Here is a 27301-nt window from a genome sequence, read left to right as displayed (position 1 = left end):
AATTAGCCAGAGGACCACTGGGTACCTCGGAGACGAAGAAATAACAGCAATTGAAGTGCCAAGGAACGGGGATCTACAGAAGAAAATGCAGATTGAAAAAAAGAGATGGATAAAGCAGTCTGTATTTTAGTCCTGTCCCTTTTAAACTCAGGGAAATTTATTACAATCATGTGTGGCCATCTAGCTTGGTTTATTTATTTTAGGATCAAAGGAATGCCAGAATTATTATACTGGCTTTAAAGAGATGAATTGATAAGTGTACATTAGTTTTGTCTGTATGTGTTTTCTGGAAGCCAACCCAATGAGAGCTAATGAGAAGCGGAGTTTGTCAGATTCTAAAGCCATTGTATTTAAATTTCTTTTTTAATGTACTTCTGCTTTGTTTCTATTTTCATCAATCCACTGTGATTCCTGCTTTTGTATGTGTGTGTGAAAGATGATTGTAGCAGACTAAACCCATTTAGGTAGAAGTTGAATTCTGACACTTAATAAAAAAAGATTGATGAAAAGAATGAGACATTTTTTGGAATCTCATAAATTTGTCTTTTCTCAAAGTGATTGAATAATGTTGAGAGGTTTCCAATTCTTCTAGAGTTTCTATTTCACATTAAAGCCTTGTTTACAGGAATCCTGGAGTGTTTGTGAAAGGAAGTCTCTTGAATTTAAGGGATCTTTGTTGAAGTTAAATGAAGGATAGGTTCTTCTTTTTCCAAAACCTCACAGGCCATGAAAATAAATGATTTTATTTTCTTGTTTTTGAGGTACAAAAATAAATCTTAGAGTCCCTGAATTTTTATTTAGATGGCAACCTCTAAAATTCCAGGTTTTATTTTGGCTCATTGGAAGAATTTTTCAGTATTAAAAATATATAGTATTTTCATTTTTATTAAAAATGTATGAGAATGAAAAAAATTAAGTGTGAGAATGAAGAGATATATTTAATAGAATGCTACTGTCATTGCCATACCCTAATATTTATTTCTCAAGTTTAACTCATATACAGTCTCATAAGTTCATGGCTTAGAGATCCTTATTTTTCTTGATCTTGTAAGATTAAAGGAACTAGAGATGTTTGGCCCAGAACAGCGACAGTTTATAAGGAACATGAGAGTTGCTTTCAAATAACTTAAGCACTGTCATGTTGAAAAGGGATTTAGCTCCTTTTGTGTGGTTCCAGTGGATTGAACCCATGTGTAGAATTTATAGATAGACAGATTTCAGCTCAGTTTAAGGAAGAACAGGCACATCTTCTCAAGGGGGGAGTTGGACTGCCTGGGGAGGAAGTGCAATGGTCTATCTTGAAATTTTAAAGTATGGGCTGGATGATCTTCTCCTGGATGTGTGATGGATTCAGATGCTGGATGGAAAATCAGATAAGGAAGGCTACAAGGACCAGTCTTACTATGAATTGTTTATCAGGGAATAGGGGTAAGGAGGAAAAAACAGACAAAAACCAGCTAATATAGGGTAAAAGAGGAAAGCTCCAGTTAATAGAGGGTAGGAAAGGGGGAAATGAGGTTCTAGTATGTCTCTCATATCCATTAAAGCCCTAAATAGTTCACGTTTTCTCTGTCAGAGACTTTTAAGAAAATGTGGACCCTTGTTTCATCAGAGGTCATTTAGCAGAACTTAAGGAATTTTTGGCATGGTTACAAAGACTGAACTATTTTGTTTCTATAATAAGCCTCACTTGAGACATCTAGTGATGCTGAATCAGAAGTTTCCATGTTGTGGGCTTTAGGTGGAAGTAGCAGTTTCTGCCAGATGATTTAGTTTTCTTTCTAGTAATTTTGAAAATTCTCCCTTGTTGAATTTAACTAAACCTCAGCAATAGTAGGATTTAGGCTGGGATTATTCTTTTGTTCTGAAGGTTTGGGTTTATTTTCTCAGCTTCCAATTTTGTCTTAAATAAAAATGTTGCATGAATGTGTTCAGCACTGGAATTTGATGTAAAAAGAACATTTGACATGTCCATGTTTTCATTTAAGATTTAGTAGTTTCCTGGGAGGGATATGGTTAAGGTGGGCGAGATTATGCATTTTTATGTCAGGTCTAGATTTGAGTCTTCATTCCACCATTTCACCTCCTGTGTCACCTTGACAGGTGACCTTATCTTCTCTAGGTCTCAACTTCTTCATCTGTAAAGAGGTACCATCTATCATTGGATCAGTGTGGGTGTAAATGAGATAAGGTACATAAAGTATTTAGCAAGAGTTCAATTAGGTACTTCATTTTTATGCTGGCAGTAGAGACTTATTGTTGTTATTAGGGATCATCTTGGAATGAGCATTGGGTTAATGTGCTCATACTGTAGAATATGTGCTTTCTTCTTAGGGTGTAATCTTATGAATAACATGTCTGAGGAGAGGGTTAATTCCACAGTTTTTCAAAAGGAATGAGGTAGAAGTATATAGATTTGGGAATCTTCAGAGTTGAGACACGCATAAAGTGGTTGAGGTCATTGTGGGAATGAGAAAAGAGGATTGAAGTAGAATATTAAGTTGCAAAGACATGGAGTTTACAGGAAGTTAGTTAAGAAAGATGGAAAAGTCAGTTTAGTTTAGTGGAAAGTACATTGAACTGCAAGTTGAGATCTGGGTTCTTCTAGTCTCACTTTCTTTGTGGTGTGTGTGCCTTTAGATTTATCATTTTCCTTCTGTACAGACTGGACTTAATTTCGAAGGTTCCTTGACCACCTGAGTTTCTCAATCCTGAATCTACTTGGAAGTGAAAGTTGGTGAATCAAGATAGTTTAATGTCCCTGAAACACAAATTTCGCAGCACTGGAAAGAACAATGGAGGATGAGATCTGGGAGAAGGATGAGGCATCGAGGAGGCCAATTTGTCTAGATTAGAAGGACAGAGAAATATCTGCAGTGAGATTTACAATGGAACATCATGTAATGAGATTATTCCAGGTCCTCTTTTGCTGACTTTGTAGATAAAATATATGTTAATAAAACTACCTGACACATTATACAAAATGTAATCATGTGCTCTCATTAATGACCTACAAAACTATTTGAGAATTCTGCCATTCAAGGTTGAAAGAGAATTTTGAGGTAGTCTGTTGCTGGGTGAGACAGAACTGAATTTCCTTGTTTCTCTTTGGAATTTTTTTTCCTCTGTTTAGAATTTTAATTACATTTCTCACTTGAAATGTTGTTTTTTCTTTGTAGACTTATTGTTCCATTATGGATGGAGGGGATGATGGTAACCTTGTTATCAAAAAGAGGTTTGTGTCTGAGGCAGAACTAGATGAACGGCGCAAAAGGAGGCAAGAAGAATGGGAGAAAGTTCGAAAACCTGAGGATCCAGAAGGTATATATGCTTTTGGTTTGGCATTCAACATAATGATCTTTAACCCTCACAACCACCAGGCAAAGTAGGTATTAATGTCCTCACTTTAAGATGAGGAACTGAGGGTCAGAGGGACGAAGAAACCAGCCTAAGGCCCCCACAGCTGGGAGTGGAACCAGAATACTTACGTCCTTGTCCTCACTCTACTGCACTGCCTCCCAGGAGATTCGGCTGGTCGATTGCATCTATACATGTGTATATTATGGATACCTATGTGGACTGTCAGTGTGGCATCCAGGTGGCAACTGAGAATGCTCCTGCTGTGGAGGCTTCTGGCTGGCCCCTCATCCAATTAATTGTCTCAGACAGTGGGCCCTATTGACATTGATAGTTCGCTGTGTGAATTGCTGGCCCCTCTCTGAGGTCCAAAGGGAAGCTATAATTCTGTGCTATTTTTGTGCTATTCTGATCCTGCAGAGAAGACTTGACTTTATCTTTAAAAATCCCATGATCTCAAAATAATATAAAAATTCCAAAGTGTGTATATATTTTTTTCCTCTCTCTCTCCCCTCCTCTTCCTTTCAGAATGTCCAGAAGAGGTTTATGACCCTCGATCTCTATATGAAAGACTGCAGGAACAGAAAGACAGGAAGCAGCAGGAGTATGAGGAGCAGTTCAAATTCAGTAAGCCTCAGAAAATAGACTCCAGAGGACTCTACAGGGTCTCTCTGATGCACTTTTGCCTCATGCAACACTTTTCCTAACTAGCCATGGCATTGTCTTGATTGTCTAGTCTCTAGATGCTCATTCTATAGAAAAGAGACAGGCTTCTGCCTTCTAGACCACATTGGACTTTTTTTTTTTTTTTTTAAGAGCTCAAGATACCGATTGGAGAAACGCCTTGGTTTTATGCCATGTTATCTATCCAAAAGCCATGGTGTTTACCAGTTTTTTCTTCTAATCCCCTGATGGATCGGCTGTTTATTATAAAAAAAGGAAAAGGAAATCTTATTTGACTGTATTTTTCCTTTAGCCTGCTAAGTATTCCTTGCTTAATTGTTTCCTCAGAAAATATGGTAAGAGGCTTAGATGAAGATGAAACCAACTTCCTTGATGAGGTTTCTCGGCAGCAGGAACTAATAGAAAAGCAACGAAGAGAAGAAGAACTAAAAGAACTGAAAGAATACAGAATATCCTTTGTACTTGAGAGAAATTTGTAAAGTGTCAGGTTTCTCGCCAACATCTATCTATAGATTTCAGTTTGCTCATACGTAGAATGAGGGTCTTCTACCTGGTGGTCTCTCAGTTCTGTTTCAACACTGATATTCCTGTGTCTCTGAATAAATGGCAGGAATTCGTGGGGGATATGTTACATGCAAGAGACTGTTGCAATCAGAAATCCATATCGTTTAGGATTATCTAAATCCTAATAGCACTAGAATATTCTCTTTTTTAATGCAATTTTATTGAGATATATTCATACACCATATAATCCATCCAAAGTATACATCTCTGGCTCACAGTATCATATAGTTGTACATTCCTTGCTACGATCAATTTTAGAACGTTTTCATTACTCCAAAATAAAGAAAAAAATAAAATTAAGAACACCTAAAATATCCCATACCCCTTTTTCCCCTGTTATTTATATATATTTTTATGTATATAATTTTTAATATAAAATTTTTATATTTTATATATATTTTGTTTTATTACTCATCTGCTCATACACTGGATAAAGGGAGTGTCATTCACAAGTTTTTCACAATCACACGGTCCCATGGTAAAAGCTGTATAGTTTTACAGTCATCAAGAATCAAGTCTTTTGGATTACAGTTCACTAGTTTCAGGTATTACCTTCTACCTATTCTAATACACTAGAAACGAAAAAGGAATATTTATATAATGCATAAGGATAACTTCTTGGATGACTGCTCAACTCTATTTGAAATCTCTTAGCCACTGAAACTTTATTTTGTTTCATTTCTTTTCCCCCTTTTGGTGAAGAAGGCATGCTCAATCCCATGATGCCAGGGCCAGGCTCATCGTGTACCAGGATATTCTTACCTTGTGGGATTAGACCCTGAGACAGATGAGTGATGAAATAATCCCATCTAGGGGAGAAATTGGTTTCAAAGTTTTAAAAGGAAATGTTTAGCTTCTCTCCTGTGTTCCTAATAAGATCTTCCCCGTAGGTACAGCATGGTCTGTCCCCATAGAAGGTACAAAGAAAGCAGCAAAGATGATTTTGCTCTGGCTCAATATTGTCTTTTGGCATCCATTTGAATATTTAACAGACCTCCCAAATGTAACTTGGCTGAATCAAAATTTTCACTTCCATGCCATATCACATCCACCCTCAAAATCTCTTCTTTTTCAGGTATTCCCAATCTCAGGAACTAGTAATGCTGTTTCCTCAGGTAGCTAGGCTGAAACCCTAGGAGTCATCCTCAGTTCTTCACCATACCCCACCCTCCACAATCCTACATCCAGTCTATTAGAAAACTTTGTCATTTCTCCTTCCAAAATGTACTCCAAATCTGTCTACTTCTCTCATCTCTACTGCCACTGCAGTAGTTCTAGCCACCATCACCTCTCCTTCAAACTACTATGACATCTAATTGGTCCCTGCTTCTACTGTGGTCCCTGACAATCCATTCTCCAGACAACAGCCAAAGGGAACTTTTTAATATGTGCAAGGGATCATGTCATTTTTCTAATTGGAACATTCTAGAGGCCTCCTGTTGCATTTAACTAGAGTCTACATTCTATACCAGGTCCTACAAGGGCTCTGGATGATTTAGGCCACCCTGTTATATCTTGGAATCATTCTTCCCCATGTTCACTATACTCCAGCCTGCTGGCCTTCTTTCTGTTCCTTCTCACATCAAGCTTGTAATTTCAAACTTAAGGCCTTTCTACTTGCTGTTTCCTCAGCCTGGAATGCTCTGCCCTTGGATTCTACAGTACTGGCATTTCATGGTACCCAGCTCTCAGCCCTTCTTTGTGGACGACTTCCCTGAGCACCCCATCTAAAATTGCACCTACCCCCATTGCTGTGTACAGCATCATCTTTTTATATAGCACTTAACCACTGTCTGAAAATCTTCATTTAACTGCTTATTGCTTTATCTCTTTACTGCTGAAAGGTAAATTAAGCTCCATAAAAACAGGGACTTGATCTGACTTTGTTCACCACTGATTTCCACAATGCCTGGCATTTAGTAAGTCCTCAATAAAAGTATGAATAAATTAATGAATGAATGACTTAAAGGAAAGGTTAATAGAGACACCCTACCTTTTTTTCTCCCATACGGAGAGCTTATATGTGGAATAGCCTCACTAGTGTGATTGAGCAGGTTTCATATTTGAGATTGATTATGTGACTCTGTATGTGCTAATTGTTAGTTTCTATAGGGAGTATACAATAGGTTCCATTACAGAGTAATGTGGGAGAAAACATGAGACAGATTTCCCAGGGACTTGGTTTAGATCAAGGTGACTGTGATCGAGATAAGGTGGCATCTTGGTGTCACAAAACCCACTCCAAACTGGTAGGTAATGACCTGGCTTCCAGTCCCTGTTCTGCTAGTGGCTTTCTGGTGCCACATTAAGATAGGAGTTGATGGAAAGTTACTTCACCTCCATGAATCTTAGTTTCCTTGTCTGCAAACTGAAATTGAGACTAATTTTTCTGAACCCCATTCCTTACCCCAGTGATCCCAGAGTAATACTGATGTTTATACAAATGGGAAGATACATGTATTGCATTGTTTCAGGCACCAGGCTTTTTCCTTTAAGGAAAAAAATACATCAATTATACTTTCCATTGTGTCTTGTTTTATGTACTTGATTTGGTAGACTAACAGATAAGACCTTTGGTGTGTCCCAGAGCAGCATTCTAGAGAATAGTGTCTGTGTGGTTTGAGTGTGTGATGCCCTTCATTTTCACTTAAAAGGAAAGAATGAACAGGCAGCAGTGAGGCAAAACAAATTTTTCTATCCTGATGATGTTCCTGGGGTATTGACTTCTGTTGGAAACTTGAAAGTTCTGACTTTCAAAAAAAAAAACTGATGTAAATACACTAATCCCAAGCATGCAAGTAGCCAGAGACATGGTGAGATAGGAATTGAAAGATTAAACATTTGCTTATTGAAGCTATAAATTAGGAGCTAGTTCTTAGCTTGGATTGATTGTTATAATATGATAGGTTTTATAATGATGGTTTTTCTGAAAACAAATAAGCTGTAGTTAGTGCCTGGTAAACAGCAGAACTCATGTTGTTTCCTCTCAGGTTAAACCATTAGTTATTAGTATCAGGTGTTTAAAGCTATGTGATTTTAAAAAATGTCTCATCTGATGACTTCCTTGAAATTTTTGAGTGGTGTGTGTGTTTAAAAGCAATTTTGGGAGTAGGGAGCTCAAGGGGGAAAATCACTTATGCTTTGGATGTGAGTCAAAAACATTATTATACCTCACCCAATAAAAAGTTGGGGGGTTTTCTTCACTTTAAAAGAATAAAAATAAATGTTGACTTTTGTTTGTGTGCTGGTATTATAAACACGTGTGCTTTTGTTGTGTTAATGTACCTCTTTCCGTTTTTCTTTTGTTTAATATTGAGAATTTTCTTTGAGAGTTTCTGTCCTTTAGTGATGGACTTGCCAGATAAAAATCACAGCATGGTAATGGCTTTTGGCACTCTACTAGACAGGTGAAATCTCCGTTTCTTTCCATTTGATTCTATAAAAATGAACATTTAGTAATATGTCATCTGTTTCCATGGTGACCTTAAAACCATTCAGTTGATGAACCTCAGAATAGTACTGAAGTTCAATCCCCACCAAAGACTGCAAATATTTAAGTATCTGGTGCACATAAGCACAGAGTTAGTAGCTGAAGAGTGATCAGAATTAGTTTCCTTACTTCTGGTACCCAGTGTTCACCATTGTTCAAACACACAGATAAGTCACCTAGATACACATATACACCCTCTACCCCTACCCCTTTGGGGCTAATCATACATGCATCTTAGATCTCTTAGGCACTAGATGTCACTATTGTTCCAATAAGGCACTATTGCATCTTAAATAAGGAATTGCTCCATGTCAGAATTTTTAATATATCATCTAAAGTTTGTGAGTGTGAAAAGGAGATAGGGGAGGGGACTGGTAGGAGCGAACAAAATAAAGTAGCAGACCTTGAAAGCCAGAGAGATTGATAACAAGCATGAAAAAGCGATGTTTTACAGGTGAACTGGATATGCTTTTTGGTTTTTGGGTGTGTATGCACAGGGATTCTTTAAAATCACTTAAAGACAGTATTCTTAACATAGATTCCTGGGCCTCTAGAGATCCTTATTGAGTAAGTCTGGGTCAGGAGAGGGAATATACATTTATAATGGGCCTTGATGTGATTCTGATATTGCCTTGCCCCAGCACAGTAGGAGTTAGCCTTCATGATCTGATTTTCCCTTACAGGGAAAAAAATCATTTATTTTCATATCTCAAGGAAGCCACATTTTTTTTTTTCTGTTGCATTACATTCCTTAAGATGTTTTCCCCATCAAGCATAATATTGGTTACGTCGTTGGTAATAGCAGGTTTCCTGGCGATTTTTGTTGAGAATCAGAGGAAAAGGTTTATTTCCTTATATTGTTTTGGGCTTGGTTTGCCATCATTCTCTCTGGTCGCCTTTGTTTCTCTTTGAATCAGCTGGATTTGACTGGCAGAATAAAGAGGGGAAGGCATTTCTTTCATAAGTGCTAGATATTACATGGCACAGCTGGAGGGCTAGTGGGTTATATTTGTTTCTCTTGATTTACCATTGCTCTGTAGTAGCTCTTCCTTTGTTTAGTTTGACCCTTAACCTGTAACTCACAGTAATCTCAACAAGGTCGCAATTTCTCCAGAAAACAAGAAGGAAGTAGAGAAGAAACTGCCTGTGAAACCCATAGAAACCAAAAACAAGTTCTCCCAGGCGAAGCTGTTGGCGGGAGCTGTGAAGCATAAGAGGTCAGCCAGCACTCACACAACTTGAATCTCCCTTTGAAATGCCACTTGTAGCCTGGGCAGAAGGCTACCTAGCATAAATCTCAGTGGGGTTCCTTTGGTGGCCTTAACCTCTCTCCCCACCCCCTTCCAGAGCTGGTATCTTTTATATCCTTTTGCACTTGTCTGTATGACTGTTCATTCAACAAACATAATAGCTGCTCTTTATTGGGCATCTGCCGTATGCCAGGCATTGCTATTAAATGCTTTTCTTGCATGATCTCATTTGTTCCTTCCAACAGTTCTATGAAAGTACAACTTTTTATACTCCCTGTTTTACAATTAAGAAGTTGAGGATTCAAGAGGTAGAGAACCTTTGTCCAAGGTCACATCATAACAGGAGAGCTGCCATTCAATATTTGAGGATCTTAGATGTTTCTAGGAAAATGAGGTAGCAAGTACTATAAAAGGATTTGTACAGGGTGTAATGAGCACAGGGAGGAAGAAACACCTAACTCTGCCTGAAGGGTGCATGTGTGTTCATGTTGGGGAAGTTAGGGCAGGCATTAGAAGATGTTGATGAGGTAGGACAACTGGGGCTTTGACAGGCAGACAAGGGAGAAAAGAATGTCCCAGATAGAGGGAATAGCTGCTGCAAAGGCATTGTAGCAGGAGAGAACGTGGCAGCTGTGAGAGGGTTACAGACCTGGCTGTGGCTCTCGTTGATTCATGTGGGGGTGGCAGCACTGCCTAGAGGTTTTGTTAAGTTCTTTGTATGTTTGCACCTCCCTTTGCAAATCCTGATTGAATCTGGCCATTTCAGTTTTAACAACCAGATCAGGACGGAATGATGGAAGTTTAAGTGCAGTCTATTAGGACAATGGATATGGTATATTGGCAACCAGCCACATGCTTTGAAAGGAGTGTATTGATGCAGTCTTGTGGTTTGGCACACCATCCATCTGCTGCAGATGTTCCTAGGAGCATTGCCCACATGTGAAAATGTCATCGTGGTATAGCAGCAGAGGGGAGGAGTATCAGTAGCCTGAAAAGGGCCAATTACTCAAGCTATGAATTATTCCTTTCAAGTTTTTACATAAGCTTTCACGCCCAGCCCAGTGTCTTTCAGGATTCAGATTAGGGTCTGTCTTACTGGACTGTGCCAAAGAAGGACTCTCCAGGTGGGCGATTAGTTACCTCAGTGGTGCCCTTGCTGGTAGCTGAATGGGGGATATATTTAACTCCTTTACGTAGTTCTCAGATTCCCTTTAGAAAAGACTCTGTATTAGCTGTTTCACCATGGCTTCTTTGGTTATAACCCCTTTGGTTTTTTTTTTTTTTTTTTAATTCAGTTTTATTGAAATATATTCACAAACCATACAGTCATCCATGGTATACAATCAACTGTTCACAGCATGATCATATAGTTATGCGTTCATCACCACAATCTATTTCTGAACATTTTCCTTACATCAGAAAGAATCAGAATAAGAATAAAAAATAAAAGTGAAAAGAGAATACCCAAACCATCCCCCCATCCCACCCTATTTGTCATTTAGTTTTTACTCCCATTTTTCTACTGATTTTTTTTCAATTTTTTAACTTTGTTTATCAAAAAATTAAAAACAAACAGGCAAACAACAACCAAAAAAACCCCACAACATTTCAAACAAAGCAATGGATTAAGGAAAACAAATAACCTAAAATAACTACTTTGCTTCCAATATGTTCCTACCATACCCCAAGAAAATTAATAAACCATGTCCAAACAGAGGAGTAAGAAAAACAAATAATCTAAAATAACTACATTGCTTCCAACATGTTCCTACCATACCCCAAGAAAATTAACAACCCCTAAGAAAACAAAGGAATAAGAGAAAAAAAAAAAACCTAAAATAACTCTATTGCTTCCAACATGATCTTACTATATCCAAGAAAGTTTACAAACCATAATCATTCCTGAGCATTCCCATAACATTGAGATTACCCTCCATAGTTTATCTGTTCTTATTAGATTATCATTCCCCCTCCACTAATTGGTATCTCTAGGTCCCCTACATTCTACAGTATAAAACATTGTACATTTTTCACAGAATTCACATTAGTGGTAACATACAATATCTCTCTTTTGTGCCTGGCTTATTTTGCTCAGCATTATGTCTTTTTTTTTTTTTTTTTTTTTTTAAATCTTCATTTTATTGAGATATATTCATATACCACGCAGTAATACAAACAAATCGTACTTTCGATTGTTCACAGTACCATTACATAATTGTACATTCATCACCCAAATCAATCCCTGACACCTTCATTAGCACACACACAAGAATAACAAGAATAATAATTAGAGTGAAAAAGAGCAATTGAAGTAAAAAAGAACACTGGGTACCTTTGTCTGTTTGTTTCCTTCCCCTATTTTTCTACTCATCCATCCATAAACTAGACAAAGTGGAGTGTGGTCCTTATGGCTTTCCCAATCTCCTTGTCACCCCTCATAAGCTACATTTTTATACAACTGTCTTCGAGATTCATGGGTTCTGGGTTGTAGTTTGATAGTTTCAGGTATCCACCACCAGCTACCCCAATTCTTTAGAACCTAAAAAGGGTTGTCTAAAGTGTGCGTAAGAGTGCCCACCGGAGTGACCTCTCGGCTCCTTTTGGATTCTCTCTGCCACTGAAGCTTATTTCATTTCCTTTCACATCCCCCTTTTGGTCAAGAAGATGTTCTCCGTCCCACGATGCCAGGTCTACATTCCTCCCCGGGAGTCATATTCCACGTTGCCAGGGAGATTCACTCCCCTGGGTGTCTGATCCCACGGAGGGGGGGAGGGCAGTGATTTCACCTTTCAAGTTGGCTTAGCTAGAGAGACAGGGCCACATCTGAGCAACAAAGAGGCATTCGGGAGGAGGCTCTTAGGCACAACCATAGGGAGGCCTAGCCTCTCCTTTGCAGCAACCGTCTTCCCAAGGGTAAAACCTGTGGTAGAGGGCTCAACCCATCAAACCACCAGTCGCCTATGTCTGTGGTCATGTTAGCAACCATGGAGGTGGGGTAGGCGAATACCCCTGCATTCTCCACAGGCTCCTCAAGGGGGCACTGCATCTTTTTTTTTTCCTTGTTTTTCTTTTTTTTTTTTTTTTTTAACTTTCCCTTCTTTTTTAAATCAACTGTATGAAAAAAAAGTTAAAAAGAAAACAGACATACAATAAAAGAACATTTCAAAGAGACCATAACAAGGGAGTAAGAAAAAGACAACTAACCTAAGATAACTGCTTAACTTCCAACATGTTCCTACTTTACCCCAAGAAAGTTACCTAATATAGCAACATTTCTGTGAACTTGCTCCTACTATATCCATCAGAAATTAACAGACCATAGTCATTCCTGGGCATCCCCAGAACGTTAAATAGCTTATCTGTTCTTCTTGGATTATTGTTCCCCCTTCCTTAATTGCTCTCTATTGCTAGTTCCCCTACATTCTACATTATAAGCCATTTGTTTTACATTTTTCAAAGTTCACATTAGTGGTAGCATATAATATTTCTCTTTTTGTGCCTGGCTTATTTCGCTCAGCATTATGTCTTCAAGGTTCATCCATGTTGTCATATGTTTCACGAGATCGTTCCCTCTTACTGCCGCGTAGTATTCCATTGTGTGTATATACCACATTTTATTTATCTACTCATCTGTTGAAGGACATTTGGGTTGTTTCCATCTTTTGGCAATTGTGAATAATGCTGCTGTGAACATTGGCGTGCAGATATCTGTTCGTGTCACTGCTTTCCGATCTTCCGGGTATATACCGAGAAGTGCAATCGCTGGATCGAATGGTAACTCTATATCTAGTTTTCTAAGGAACTGCCAGACTGACTTCCAGAGTGGCTGAACCATTATACAGTCCCACCAACAGTGAATAAGAGTTCCAATTTCTCCACATCCCCTCCAGCATTTGTAGTTTCCTGTTTGTTTAATGGCAGCCATTCTAACCGGTGTTAGATGGTATCTCATTGTGGTCTTAATTTGCATCTCTCTAATAGCTAGTGAAGCTGAACATTTTTTCATGTGTTTCTTGGCCATTTGTATTTCCTCTTCAGAGAACTGTCTTTTCATATCTTTTGCCCATTTTATAATTGGGCCGACTGTACTATTGTCATTGAGTTGTAGGATTTCTTTATATATGCAAGTTATCAGTCTTTTGTCAGATACATGGTTTCCAAACATTTTTTTCCCATTGAGTTGGCTGCCTCTTTACCTTTTTGAGAAATTCCTTTGAGGTGCAGAAACTTCTAAGCTTGAGGAGTTCCCATTTATCTATTTTCTCTTTTGTTGCTTGTGCTTTGGGTGTAAAGTCTAGGAAGTGGCCGCCTAATACAAGGTCTTGAAGATGTTTTCCTACATTATCTTCCAGGAGTTTTATGGTACTTTCTTTTATATTGAGATCTTTGGTCCATTTTGAGTTAATTTTTGTGTAGGGGGTGAGGTAGGGGTCCTCTTTCATTCTTTTGGATATGGATATCCAACTCTCCCAGCCCCATTTGTTGAAAAGACCATTATGGCTCAGTTCAGTGACTTTGGGGGCCTTATCAAAGATCAGTCGGCCATAGATCTGAGGGTCTATCTCCGAATTCTCAATTCGATTCCATTGATCTATATGTCTATCTTTGTGCCAGTACCATGCTGTTTTGGCAACTGTGGCTTTATAATAAGCTTCAAAGTCAGGGAGTGTAAGTCCTCCCACTTCGTTTTTCTTTTTTAGAGTGTCTTTAGCAATTCGAGGCATCTTCCCTTTCCAAATAAATTTGATAACTAGCTTTTCCAAGTCTGCAAAGTAGGTTGTTGGAATTTTGATTGGGATTGCATTGAATCTGTAGATGAGTTTGGGTAGAATTGACATCTTAATGACATTTAGCCTTCCTATCGATGAACATGGAATATTTTTCCATCTTTTAAGGTCCCCTTCTATTTCTTTTAGTAGAGTTATGTAGTTTTCTTTGTATAGGTCTTTTACATCTTTGGTTAAGTTTATTCCTAGGTACTTGATTTTTTTAGTTGCTATTGAAAATGGTATCTTTTTCTTGAGTGTCTCTTCAGTTTGTTCATTTCTAGCATATAGAAACATTACTGACTTATGTGCATTAACCTTGTATCCCGCTGCTTTGCTAAATTTGTTTATTAGCTCTAGTAGCTGTATCGTCGATTTCTCAGGGTTTTCTAGATATAAGATCATATCATCTGCAAACAATGACAGTTTTACTTCCTCTTTTCCAATTTGGATGCCTTTTATTTCTTTGTCTTGCCGGATTGCCCTGGCTAGCACTTCCAGCACAATGTTGAATAACAGTGGTGACAGCGGGCATCCTTGTCTTGTTCCTGATCTTAGAGGGAAGGCTTTCAGTCTCTCACCATTGAGTACTATGCTGGCTGTGGGTTTTTCATATATGTTCTTTATCATGTTGAGGAAGTTTCCTTCAATTCCTACCTTTTGAAGTGTTTTTATCAAAAAGGGATGTTGGATTTTGTCAAATGCTTTTTCAGCATCTATTGAGATGATCAATTGATTTTTCCCTTTTGACTTGTTAATGTGTTGTAATACATTGATTTTCTTATGTTGAACCATCCTTGCATGCCTGGAATAAACCCCACTTGGTCATGGTGTATGATTTTTTTAATGTGTCTTTGGATTCGATTTGCAAGTATTTTGTTGAGGATTTTTGCATCTATATTCATTAGGGAGATTGGCCGGTAGTTTTCCTTTTTTGTAACATCTTTGCCTTGTTTTGGTATTAGATTGATGTTAGCTTCATAAAATGAGTTAGGTAGTGTTCCATTTTCTTCAATGTTTTGAAAGAGTTTGAGTAAGATTGGTGTCAGTTCTTTCTGGAAAGTTTGGTAGAATTCCCCTGTGAAGCCATCTGGCCCTGGGCATTTATTTGTGGGAAGATTTTTGATGACTGATTGGATCTCTTTGCTTGTGATGGGTTGGTTGAGGTCTTCTATTTCTTCTCTGGTCAGTCTAGGTTGTTCATATGTTTCCAGGAAATTGTCCATTTCCTCTACATTATCCAGTTTGTTGCCATACAGTTGTTCATAGTATCCTCTTATAATTTTTTTAATTTCTTCAAGATCTGCAGTTATGTCACCTTTTTCATTCATTATTTTGTTTATATGGGTCTTCTCTCTTTTTGATTTTGTCAGTCTAGCTAGGGGCTTGTCAATCTTGTTGATCTTCTCAAAGAACCAACTTTGGTGATATTTATCCTTTCTATTGTTTTTTTTGTTCTCTATGTCATTTATTTCTGCTTTAATCCTTGTTATTTCTTTTCTTGTACTTGGTTTAGGATTGGTTTGCTGTTCATTTTCTAGCTTCTTCAGTTGATCCATTAGTTCTTTGATTTTGGCTCTTTCTTCCTTTTTAATATATGCGTTTAGTGCTATAAATTTCCCCCTTAGCACTGCTTTTGCTGCATCCCATAGGTTTTGGTATGTTGTGTTCTCATTTTCATTCGTCTCTATATATTTAGCAATTTCTCTTGCTATTTCTTCTTTAACCCACTGATTGTTTAGGAGTGTGTTGTTTAACCTCCAGGTATTTGTGAATTTTCTAAGTCTCTGATGGTTATTGACTTCTAATTGTATTCCATTGTGGTCAGAGAATGTGCTTTGAATAATTTCAATCTTTTTAAATGTATTGAGGCTTGTTTTATGTCCCAGCGTATGATCTATTCTGGAGAAAGTTCCATGAGCACTAGAAAAGTATGTGTATCCTGGTGATTTGGGATGTAATGTCCTGTATATGTCTGTTAAATCTAATTCATTTATCAGATTGTTTAGGTTTTCAATTTCCTTATTGGTCTTCTGTCTGGTTGATCTATCTATAGGAGAGAGTGATGTGTTGAAGTCTCCCACAATTATTGTGGAAACATCAATTGCTTCCTTTTGTTTTGCCAGTGTTTCTCTCATGTATTTTGTGGCACCTTGGTTGGGTGCATAGACATTTACGATTGTTATTTCTTCTTGCTGAATTGCCCCTTTTATTAGTACGTAGTGGCCTTCTTTGTCTCTCAAAACATCCCGGCATTTGAAGTCTATTTTATCTGAGATTAATATTGCTACACCTGCTTTCTTTTGGCTGTAGCTTGCATGAAATATTTTTTTCCATCCTTTCACTTTCAGTTTCTTTGTGTCCCTGTGTCTAAGATGAGTCTCTTGTATGCAACATATTGATGGTTCATGTTTTTTGATCCATTCTGCGAATCTATATCTTTTAATTGGGGAGTTTAATCCATTTACATTCAACGTTATAACTGTGAAGGCATTTCTTGAATCAGCCATCTTATCCTTTGGTTTATGTTTGTCATATTTTTCCCCTCTGTCTATTAATATCCTTTATTGTACCCATACCGAATCTCTTTAGTACTGAACCTTTCTCCAAGTCTCTCTGTCCTTTCTTTGTTTCTCTGTCTGTAGGGCTCCCTTTAGTATCTCCAGTAGGGCAGGTCTCTTGTTAGCAAATTCTCTCAGCATTTGTTTGTCTGTGAAAAATTTAAGCTCTCCCTCAAATTTGAAGGAGAGCTTTGCTGGATAAAGTATTCTTGGCTGGAAATTTTTCTCACTCAGAATTTTAAATATATCGTGCCACTGCCTTCTCGCCTCCATGGTGGCTGCTGAGTAGTCACTGCTTAGTCTTATGCTGTTTCCTTTGTATGTGGTGAATTGCTTTTCTCTTGCTGCTTTCAGAACTTGCTCCTTCTCTTCTGTGTTTGATAGTGTGATCAGTATATGTCACAGAGTGGGTTTATTTGGATTTCTTCTATTTGGAGTTCGCTGAGCATTTATGATTTGTGTATTTATGTTGTTTAGAAGATTTGGGAAGTTTGCCCCAACAATTTCTTTGAATACTCTTTCTAGACCTTTACCCTTTTCTTCCCCTTCTGGGACACCAATGAGTCTTATATTTGGACGTTTCATATTATCTATCATATCCCTGAGGTCCATTTCGATTTTTTCAATTTTTTTCCCCATTCTTTCTTTTATGCTTTCATTTTCCATTCTGTCATCTTCGAGGTCACTGATTCGTTGTTCAACTTCCTCTAGTCTTGTACTATGAGTGTCCAGAATCTTTTTAATTTGGTCAACAGTTTCTTTAATTTCCATAAGATCATCCATTTTTTTATTTAGTCTTGCAATGTCTTCTTTATGCTCTTCTAGGGTCTTCTTGATTTCCTTTATCTCCCGTACTATGGTCTCATTGTTCATCTTTAGTTCTTTGAGTAGCTGCTCTAGGTGCTGTGTCTCTTCTGGTCTTTTGATTTGGGTGCTTGGGCTTGGGTTATCCATATCGTCTGGTTTTTTCATATGCTTTATAATTTTCTGTTGTTTTTGGCCTCGTGGCATTTGCTGAACTTGATAGGGTTCTTTTAGGATTTGCAGACCAATTGAAGTCCTTATCTCTAATTTATCAGATCTACAGCTTCGTGGAGTACACTTTCTCTAACTAACCAGCAGGTGGCGTCCACAAGCCACCTGTTCTCCACAAGCCAGTTCTCCCCTGCTTAGCCTTTTTGGTGAGTGGGGGAGTGAGTCTTGTGGGGTCCAATTGGTGTACCAAGCTTGCGTGTGTAGTTGGTATTGCCTGCCCTGTATATGGGGCGTGTTTCTGGGCAGTCAGGAAGGGGAGGGTGGCTCTAACAATCAAATCTCCCTGGTGATCCTAGAGTTTTAAAGCTGCTGCAATAGTCTAATCCTTCAGTTCAGTCCTGCCACAGTTTGTCTCTGCCACTGTCCCACAAGTCCTTGGTATTGGCGTATGGCTCCTGAGACTTGCAAGTGGGCCCCTCTTCCAGGCCGTGTACCCCGGGTCCTCTGTTGAGGGATGACTGTGCTATGTCACAGGTGAGTGCCGTCCCCCCAGGGCGGTTCTGGGCTGCTGGGCTGTGTAGGGAGGCTCCGAGTCTGGTGAAATGATGGCTGAATGGGGCTTTGTTAATTCACACTGCTCTACCTTCCCAACTCTGGGACAATCAGCTGAGGTTGCAGGGAAGGCTAATGTCCACGCCCAGTTTTGTGGTGTGTGCCTGTTATTTGAAGCACTTCCGTCACACTGGTTTGTCTGGGGCAGTTCTGGGCTATGGGGCTGGCGATGGGCAGGAGTGTTTCCTGTCCACCAGGATGATGGCTGTGAGCGGACACCCCCCTTTTCTTGGGAAGTTGTGGTGTTTAGTGAATTTTCTCAGCCACTGGATTATTGCGTTTTGTCTCAGAGCTCTCCTAGTTCTGCTCTTGACTTGACCTGCCCAAATAGCAAGTCTTTGAAGCTTTCTGTATTGGGCTTCTTAGAGTAATTGTTTTAGAAAAAGAAAAAAGGATTAAAAAAAAAAACAAAAAACAAAAAACAAAAAAAAAAAACGGGCCCTCCTCAGAGATCTAATGGGTTATTGAAATGCTAAGAGACAAAGCAACCAGGGCCATTAAGGAAAGGTCCACAGGGCAGAGAGATCAGCTTTTCTTCGGGATTTGCATATGCGCCTCAGGGCCCTTCCCCTTTCTATGTTCACCAGAACTCCAAAAATCCTCCGCTTTTATTTTGGAGTTTTTCATGTTGTTTTTTTTCTATGCCTGTCTCCTCTCTGCTGGGCTGGCTGCTCTCAGATTCTCTGGTGTCTGGTCTCAGTCTATCTATGGTTGGAGTTTGGATCAGTAGAATGAGTTTCCGATAAGGGCTGCCACTGCAGTTCTCCCTTCTCCTTCCCGGAGCTGACAGCCCCTCCTCCCCCGGGACTGAGCCTGGCAGGGAGGGGCGTGGGTCCCCTGGCCGCAAAAACTTACAGATTTCGCTGATCTCAGCAGTTCCACGTTTTCAAGAGTGTTGTATGAAGTATGCCCAAAGTCAGATTGCTCTGTGGTGTCCAGTCCACACAGTTCCTGGCTTTCTACCTACTTTCCTGGAGGAGTAACTAAAACATACAGCTCACCAGTCTGCCGTCTTGCCCCGCCTCTCTCCCCCTTTGGGTTTTGAAACTACATCATTTAATGTTGCTTTGTGTAGAAAAGTGATAAATTAAGTCTTCTAGGGCAGCAGTTCCTAATCTGCCTAGCCTCGGGTTTATTCGAATCACCTGGGAGTTTAAGACTGTGGATTCCGAGGCTTCACGTTTATTCTGGTTTAGTGAGTTTGGAATGAAATCTGGGAGTCTAATTTTTAAAGTTTCATGGGTGATCCTGATGCCTGGCAGAAGTCTGGAAGTCATTGGTCTGTGTATGTTGTGAAGCCTAGTAATAAAACCAGCACTTACGAACCCACCATTCAACTTAAGACCTAGAACATTATCAACAATATTGAGTCTACTTCTGGGCTCTTCCCCTTTCCATCTCCCTGCATTCCCATCTCAACAATTACTTTCCCAAATCCAATTTATCATTCTTTTACCTTTATTTACTTTTAGCATTTTTTTTTGCCACCTATATACATATACATAAATAATATAATAGTTTACTGCTTTCGAACTTTGTAATATTGATTTTACTAAATGATTTTCTGTGAATTTTTTTCACTCAAATTATACTTCTACAGTAGAGCCATTTTGTGTGTGTGTGTAGCTGTAATTCATTTATTTTCATGCTGTATAATATAGTGTACTATGTGAGATACCAGAATTTATCCATTCTCCTATGGATGACATTTGAACTATAATGAAAAGTGCTGGTAAGTCTAGGACGTGTGTTTTGTTACATACGTGTGTATGTTTCTCTAGGGCCGTACTGTCCAACACGGTAGTCACTAGCCACCTGTGGCTGTCTAAACTTAAATTACTTAAAATAAAATAAAATTTAAAATTTACTTCCTTAGCCATATTAGCCACATTTCAAGTGCTCAGTAGCCACATGTGATTAATTGCTACCCAATTGGACAGCACAGATATAATGATACAGTGACATTATAAAATCATATTTAAAATTTTACTTTGTCAATCTTGGTCAGATATATCAGTAATTGCTTTTATGGTTAGAGCTTTTATATTTTGTTCAAGAAATTATTCCCTACTTTGAGGTCATGTTTTTCTGCTGAAATTTTTAGTTTTGTCTTTTATATGTAAGTCTTTAATCTACCAGGACTTGGTTTTTGTGTAGGGTATGAGATAGGGATCATTTTTCATTTTTTCTTCAAATGAATAACCAATTTTCCATTACCATGTTCTTCCTTTCCCCAGTGATCTTCAGTGCTACCTCTGTCTTATAGCAAACTTCCATGCATATATGGGTTTTTGGGGGGACTCTTCTTTTTCTCCTCCTTGGATGTGTTTGTGCGAGTACCACTCCATGTAATTATTGACCTTTATAATAAATCTTGATATCAGTTAAAGCAAATTCTGCTAAATGTATTTCTCTGGGACATTTTGTCTTTTCTTAGTCTTCCATATAAATTTTAGATCCAGTTTAAGTTCCTCAAAAATCCCCATTGGGATTTTTATTGGGTTGATATTAAATTGCTTGATAAATTTATGTAGAGGACATATCTTTATGGAGTTGAGACTTTTTATCCATGAATATGTTTCCTTTAATGTCTTTCAATAAAGTGTTATAATTTTTTTCCAAAAAGATTGTGCATATCTTTTTAGATTTATTCCTAGGTATCTTATAATTTTTTGTTGTTGAAATATAAAAATGCAATAGATTTTGGCAGATTTAGATCCAGCTACCCAACTAAATGCTTATTAACTTTAATCATTTATTGCTGTTTTCTTTTGAAATTTCTATGTAGAGAGTCATATTGATGACAGTTTTATTCTTTTCCTTATATCTTGTATTCCTTTTTCTTGTCTTATTGCATGAACTAGGACCATTAATAAAATGTTAGCTAGAAATAATGACTTTGTACCTCCTTTTTTATCTCTAATTTTAAACAGAATGCTTATAGCTTTTTTACCATTAAGAATGGTGTTTTTCTATTTCTTTTTTTTTTTTTCTTAGATAACCCTTAGCAGGTTTAAGCAAGTTCTGTTCCTAGTTTGATAAGAGATTTTTGTAACAATTAATTGTCAAAAATTTTTTTTTTCTTTTCAATTGATAAAATGATTTTTTCTTCTCTACTCTGTTAATGTGAAAAAATAAATGTATAGATTTTCTAATGTTGCATCCCTGGGATAAATCCAGCTTGGCACTGATGTGTTATCTTTTATATACTCTGCTGGATTTTGTTTTCTAATACTGTTTAGGGGTGTTGCAGCTATGTTTTTGAGTGAAACTGACCTGTAATTTTTCTTTTTCTCACTTTGTCTGATTTTTATATGAAGGTTTAACTAGCTTCATAGAATCATAGAATGTGTTGGGGAGTGTTTCTGTTCTGGAGGAGTTTGTATAAGATGCTAGTGTTCTGTTGTGGAAGACTGGTAGAACTCTACAAAACCATTTTGGCCCCCCTTTATTTTCTTTGTAGTTATATGACTATTTAAGCTTTTTTGAGTCGGTTTTATTTAGTTATATTTCCTGGGACTTTGTCCGTTATGCCTTGTTTCAAATATATTAGCTAAAGTTGTTATTATTCTTTATTTTTTTGATTGCTGCTCTCTCTGTAGTTCATTCCAAATATATATGATTTGTTCTTTAACTCTTGTGTTGACTAATTTCATGAGAAGTAGAATCTGTTTTATTAGCCTTTCCAAAAATCTTTCAGGTTTAATCTTCCCTATATTTTCTGCTTCATTAACTTGTGCTCTTTTCTTTAATAACACATACCTTCTACTTTCTTTTGGTAATATTCTTTGCTTTGAGTTTATTCTGTTAAGTATTCTGTTATAAACAACTGTCAGATGCCCAGTTCATTAATTTTCAGGCTTTCTTTTTTTTTTTTTTTTTAATCTTCTAATGCCTTCTTTTTTTTTTTTTTATTAAATTCAGTTTTATTGAAATACATTCACACACCATACAGTCATCCATGATATACAATCCACTGTCCACAGTATGATAACATAGTTATGCGTTCATCACCACAATCTGTCTCTGAACATTTTCCTTACATCAGAAAGAACCAGAACAAGAATAAAAAATAAAAGTGAAAAAAAACACCCAAATCATCCCCCCCATCCCACCCCATTTGTCCTTTAGTTTTTATCCCCATTCCTCCACTCATCCATACACTAGATAAAGGGGGTGTGATCCACAAGGTCTTCACAATCACACTGTCACCCCTTGTAATCTACATTCTTATATAATTGTCTTCAGGAGTCCAGACTGCTGGGTTGGAGTTTGGTAGTTTCAGGTATTTACTTCTAGCTATTCCAATACATTAAAGCCTAAGAGGTGTTATCTATATAGTGCGTAAGAATGTCCACCAGAGTGACCTCTTGACTCCATTTGGAATCTCTCAGCCACTGAAACTATTTCGTCTCATTTTGCTTCAGGCTTTCTTTTAAGTTATAGGCGTCTAAAGCTATAAATTTTCCTCAACATTCATTGTATTTCACAAGTTTTGTATTTTCACCAAGTATTTTAAAATTTTCATTATTATTTCTTTGACTCATGAATAATACAGAAACTTTTTTTTTTTAATTTCCAAATATATTGAGGTAACTAACTGTATTTCTGTGGTTATAAGATGGACCTGTTTTTTTCACATTTTAATGCCTTATGGTCAATTCAGGGCAATAAAAAAAATGCTGTTTATCTTTTTGTTAATGATTTCTAACTTAACTGCATTGTGGTTTCTGTATACTGATTCTTTTGAAATTGCTATAGACTTGCTTCATGACCTCTTCCTGAAGTTAATTTTTATAAATGTTCCAAATAAGCTTGAGGAGAATCAGTGTTTTGTAATTGTTGGTTCCAGTTTCTATATAGGTGCAGAAAATCAAGCTTCTTAATTGTATCATTTAAACCTTATGTGCCTATATTTTGTCTGATTGTCCTATCAATACCTAAGAGAAGAATGTTGAAATCTACCACGATAATAGTGATTTTTAAATTTCCCTTTGTAGTTTTTTTGGATATATTTTTTGAAGCTCTGTAATTAGATGCATACATATTCAAAATTATTATTTCTTCATAGTGAATTGAACCTTCTTTCATTAAAAAGTGACCTTTATCCTTTGTAATACTTTCGGTCTTAAAATCTATTTTTCTAATATTTAATATAGATACTCCAGCTTCCTTTAGGTTAGTATTTGTCTTGGTACCTCTTTTTCCATTGTTTTACTTTCAGTTTTTATGGATCACAAGGTTTTTTTTTTGTTTGTTTGGCGGTGGGGGGGGGTCCTTAAGTTTTTTGGAGTGTCTTTTATAAATACCCACTTTTAAATTTAGTCTGTTAATCTCTTTTTATTGGTGGCTATGGCCTATTTACATTTATTAAAATCTTTTATATAGTTTCTACTATTTTAATGTCATTTGTCTTGTTTTATAAAAATAATTTTTCCTTGTAGTCTTGCTTTTTTTAAAAAATTGAAATTTAAAAATATTTTATTCTATTTTTTTTCTTTCTTCTAGTTTGGATTTATGTGCACTCTTAGTGACTAAACTTGAAATTTGCCAGGCATGCTTAGCAAAACTTAAAGTTACCTTACTTCTCTGCAAAATTATACGTGGACCTTAGAATCTTTTTTAGCTATAATCACCCTTTTCCTTTTTGAATTGCATGCTACTATGGTTCAGGACTTTAGTATCGTCACGTTTGACTCCACAAATTAGAAATTTTTTTTTATAGGCAACAATATTTAGATTTGTATTTGTATTTACCAGATGTTTTTGCTCACTATCTCTTATAACTCAAGGCTTTCCTTCTGGGATCATTTATTTCCTTGTGACATACATTCTTTAGAAGTTATTTTGGGTGACTCTTGGGATCTCTAGCATGTTATTGAGTATTCTTTTCAGTCTTTAATAATACAATAACTAATTTGTGTCATTTATGAATATGTCTAGCTACTCTTGAAATCCATCTGTAGCTCTAACCAAATTAAATGACAGAGAAAACAGTGATCATAAGTTTAGGTGTTGCTTGAAGATATAAAGCTTCACCCCTTGGATTGGTCAGGACTTAGATTGTATTTATAAATAATAATATAATTGGAAAGAAATTAAGAACCTGAAATGAAGACTTTTTCCCCAATCCACCTTCTTGAGGTGCCTAAGACCCATAAAATGGTTATTAAAACTCCTGATTCCCCAAGCTTTGATCCTCAAGATTGGACATTCCTCAAATCACATGTTTTTTATTACAGCTCAGAGGGTGGCAACAGTGTGAAAAGACTGAAATCAGACCCTGACCCAAATGACAAGAATCAAGGTGAGTAGTAGCAGACTTTATTTTGTCTTTTACTCATGATACACATGAACCACAGTACATGGCTAGAATGCATCACGTCTCTGAATGAAGGCATTTGTCTCTTTCGAAGCAGGCCTAACTCAACTTAATTTACCAAATAATTTTTTAGCAGACTGGATTTATGCCATATGCATATGTCAGCTGACCTACAAAGTTATATGTTAGAAACTAGTAGAACTGATAAATGACATTGTATTCTCCTAGGAGGGCTTACAAAGCCCTGGTCATATCACCTCTGCTCACAAAGGGTCTGTCTCTGTCTCCCCCAAATGTCAAGTTTCTTGATTTCATGTGGCCTGCTGCCAATGGGAGGTAGAATGCCTGGCTCCTGCTGCTAGAGGCTTATACAGTCTCCGAGAGTACACTTTCTTTGTTGATTACCTTTATGTGATGAAATCTGCTTCTGTATTAAGTGCCACAAAGTTGTAAGTGAAGTGAAAGTGACTGCTCCTGGGGCTGGATCGAGAAGTTCAAGTGAGATACCACTTCACACCCACTAGGATGGCTATAATAAAAAAGATGACAATATGAAGTGTTGGTGAGACTGTGGAAAAACTGAAACCCGCTTACAGTGCTGGTGGAATGTAGAAATGGTACAGACACTTTGGAACAGTATGGCAGTTCCTCAAAAAAGTTAAACATGAGTTTACCATATGACCCAACAATTCCACTTCAAGGTATATACTCGAGAACTGAAAACATATGTTCACACAAAAACTTGTACATGAATGTTTGTAGCAGCATTATTCATAACAGCAAAAAATTGAAACAACCCAAACATCCATCAAATGATAAATGGATAAACAAAATGTGGTATATCATATCAAACAGTATGTGGCCTTTTATGTCTGGCTTCTTTCCCTTAGCATAATGAATCCCTGTGGGATTGAGACTGTAAGTTAAAACTCAATGGTTCATCTATAAAACGAGGCTCACATTTATTTCTCTCTTTCTCAAAAAAAAAAAAAAGGATGTTTTTAATATATATTTACTCACCACTGATACTCTTTTGCTCTAGAACATATTTTTTAAAAGGTCATTCAGTGAAGCATCTTCCTTCTAGCTATATCCTTTCTCATTCAATTCTTCCCAGAGGCAAACAATATTATATATTTCTACCCAAGCTATTCTATGTGTTTACAAGCAATTACAAATATTTTATTTTTTCAAAAAAAGTTTTTATTATGGATAATTTAAAATATAGTCAAAAGTGGAGAGGATATTATAAAGAACCCTCATCATCTAGCTTCAACAATTTTCAATACATATCTAATCTTAACCTACCCATCTGGAATGTTTTGAGGCAAATCCCACACATCAAATCATTTTATCCATAGTTCTTTAGTATATGTCACTAAAAACTAGGGGTTCTTTTTTTTTTCTTGCTTTTAAAATATAATTGCAATGCCATTATCACATCTTTAAAAAGTTACAATAATTCCTAAATGTTATCAAATATCAAGTTCCCAATTGTCTCATAAATTTTTGTTTTGACAATTCGTTTTTTAAAATCAGGAGCCAAGCAAGGACGAGACATTGTATTTGGCTAATATGGCTTTAAAAAAAATTATTATTGAGATGTAATTCACATACCATAAAAATTCACCCTTTTAAAGGGTACAATTCAGTGGTCTTAGTATGTTCACAAGGTTCTACAATCATCACTACTATCTAATTTCAACATTTTCATCACCCAAAAAGAAACCCCATACCTGTTAGTAGTCACTCCCCATTCCTTCTCCCAGCCATTGGCAACCACCAGTCTACTTTCTGTCTCTGTGGATTTGTCTGTTCTGGACATTGCGTATAAGGGGAATCAAACAGTATGTGGCCTTTTATGTCTGGCTTCTTTCACTTAGCATAATGTTTTGAAGTTCATCCAAGTAGCATATATCACTGCTTTTATGGCTGAATAATAATCCATTGTATGGATATACCACATTTTGTTTATCCATTTATCATTTGATGGATGTTTGAGTTGTTTCAATTTTTTGCTGTTATGAATAATGCTGCTACAAACATTCATGTACAAGTTTTTGTGTGAATGTATATTTTCAGTTCTCTTGGGTATATCCTTTGAAGTGGAATTGTTGGGTCATATGGTAAACTCATGTTTAACTTTTTTGAGGAACTGCCATACTGTTCCAAAGTGTCTGTACCATTTCTACATTCTACCAGCACTGTAAGTGGGTTTCAGTTTTTCCACAGTCTCACCAATACTTCTTATTGTCGTCTTTTTTATTATACCATCCTAGTGGGCGTGAAGTGGTATCTTATTGTGATTTTCATTTGCATTTCCCTAATGACTAATGATGTTGAGCATGTTTTCATGTGCTTTTGGCCATTTGTATATCTTCTTTGGAGAAATGTCTTTATATGCCCCTTGCCCATTTTTTAATTGGATGGTTTTTTTGTTGTTGTTAAATTGTAAGAGTTCTTAATATGTTATGGATAGTAGATGCTTAGCAGATACATGATTTGCAACTATTTTTTCCCATTCTTGGGTTGACTTTTCACTTTACTGATAGTGTCCTTTGGAGCAGAATAGTTTTTAATTTTGATAATGTCCAGTTTACTCCTTTTTTCTTTGGTTACTGTGATTTAGGTGTCATATCTAAGAAACCATTGCCTAATCTAACATCATGAAGATTTACTCCTGTTTCTTCTATTAGTTTTATAGTGTTAGTTCTTACATT

The 27301-nt window shown here is 37.0% G+C and overlaps 1 protein-coding gene across 7 annotated transcripts in view; it reads left to right on the top strand.

Annotated features, from left to right (window-relative positions):
* The window catches only part of PSME3IP1 (proteasome activator subunit 3 interacting protein 1), a 46000-nt gene that overhangs the window by 7349 nt on the left and 11350 nt on the right, over nt 1-27301 (top strand). For all 7 annotated transcript variants that reach the window (XM_037816110.1, XM_037816109.1, XM_037816112.1 and 4 more), the window contains 5 exons: nt 3180-3321; nt 3886-3984; nt 4369-4490; nt 9179-9312; nt 24502-24566. In XM_037816110.1, the coding sequence (XP_037672038.1) occupies nt 3195-3321; nt 3886-3984; nt 4369-4490; nt 9179-9312; nt 24502-24566 (547 nt within the window). In that variant the 5' untranslated portion in view covers nt 3180-3194. The remainder of the gene's footprint in view (nt 1-3179; nt 3322-3885; nt 3985-4368; nt 4491-9178; nt 9313-24501; nt 24567-27301) is intronic.

This window comes from Choloepus didactylus, chromosome 22 (genome assembly GCF_015220235.1).
Source record: "Choloepus didactylus isolate mChoDid1 chromosome 22, mChoDid1.pri, whole genome shotgun sequence".
Lineage (NCBI taxonomy): Eukaryota > Metazoa > Chordata > Mammalia > Pilosa > Megalonychidae > Choloepus > Choloepus didactylus.
The sequence above is the reverse complement of the archived record's forward strand: the minus strand, read 5'-3'. Positions and strand labels throughout refer to the sequence as shown.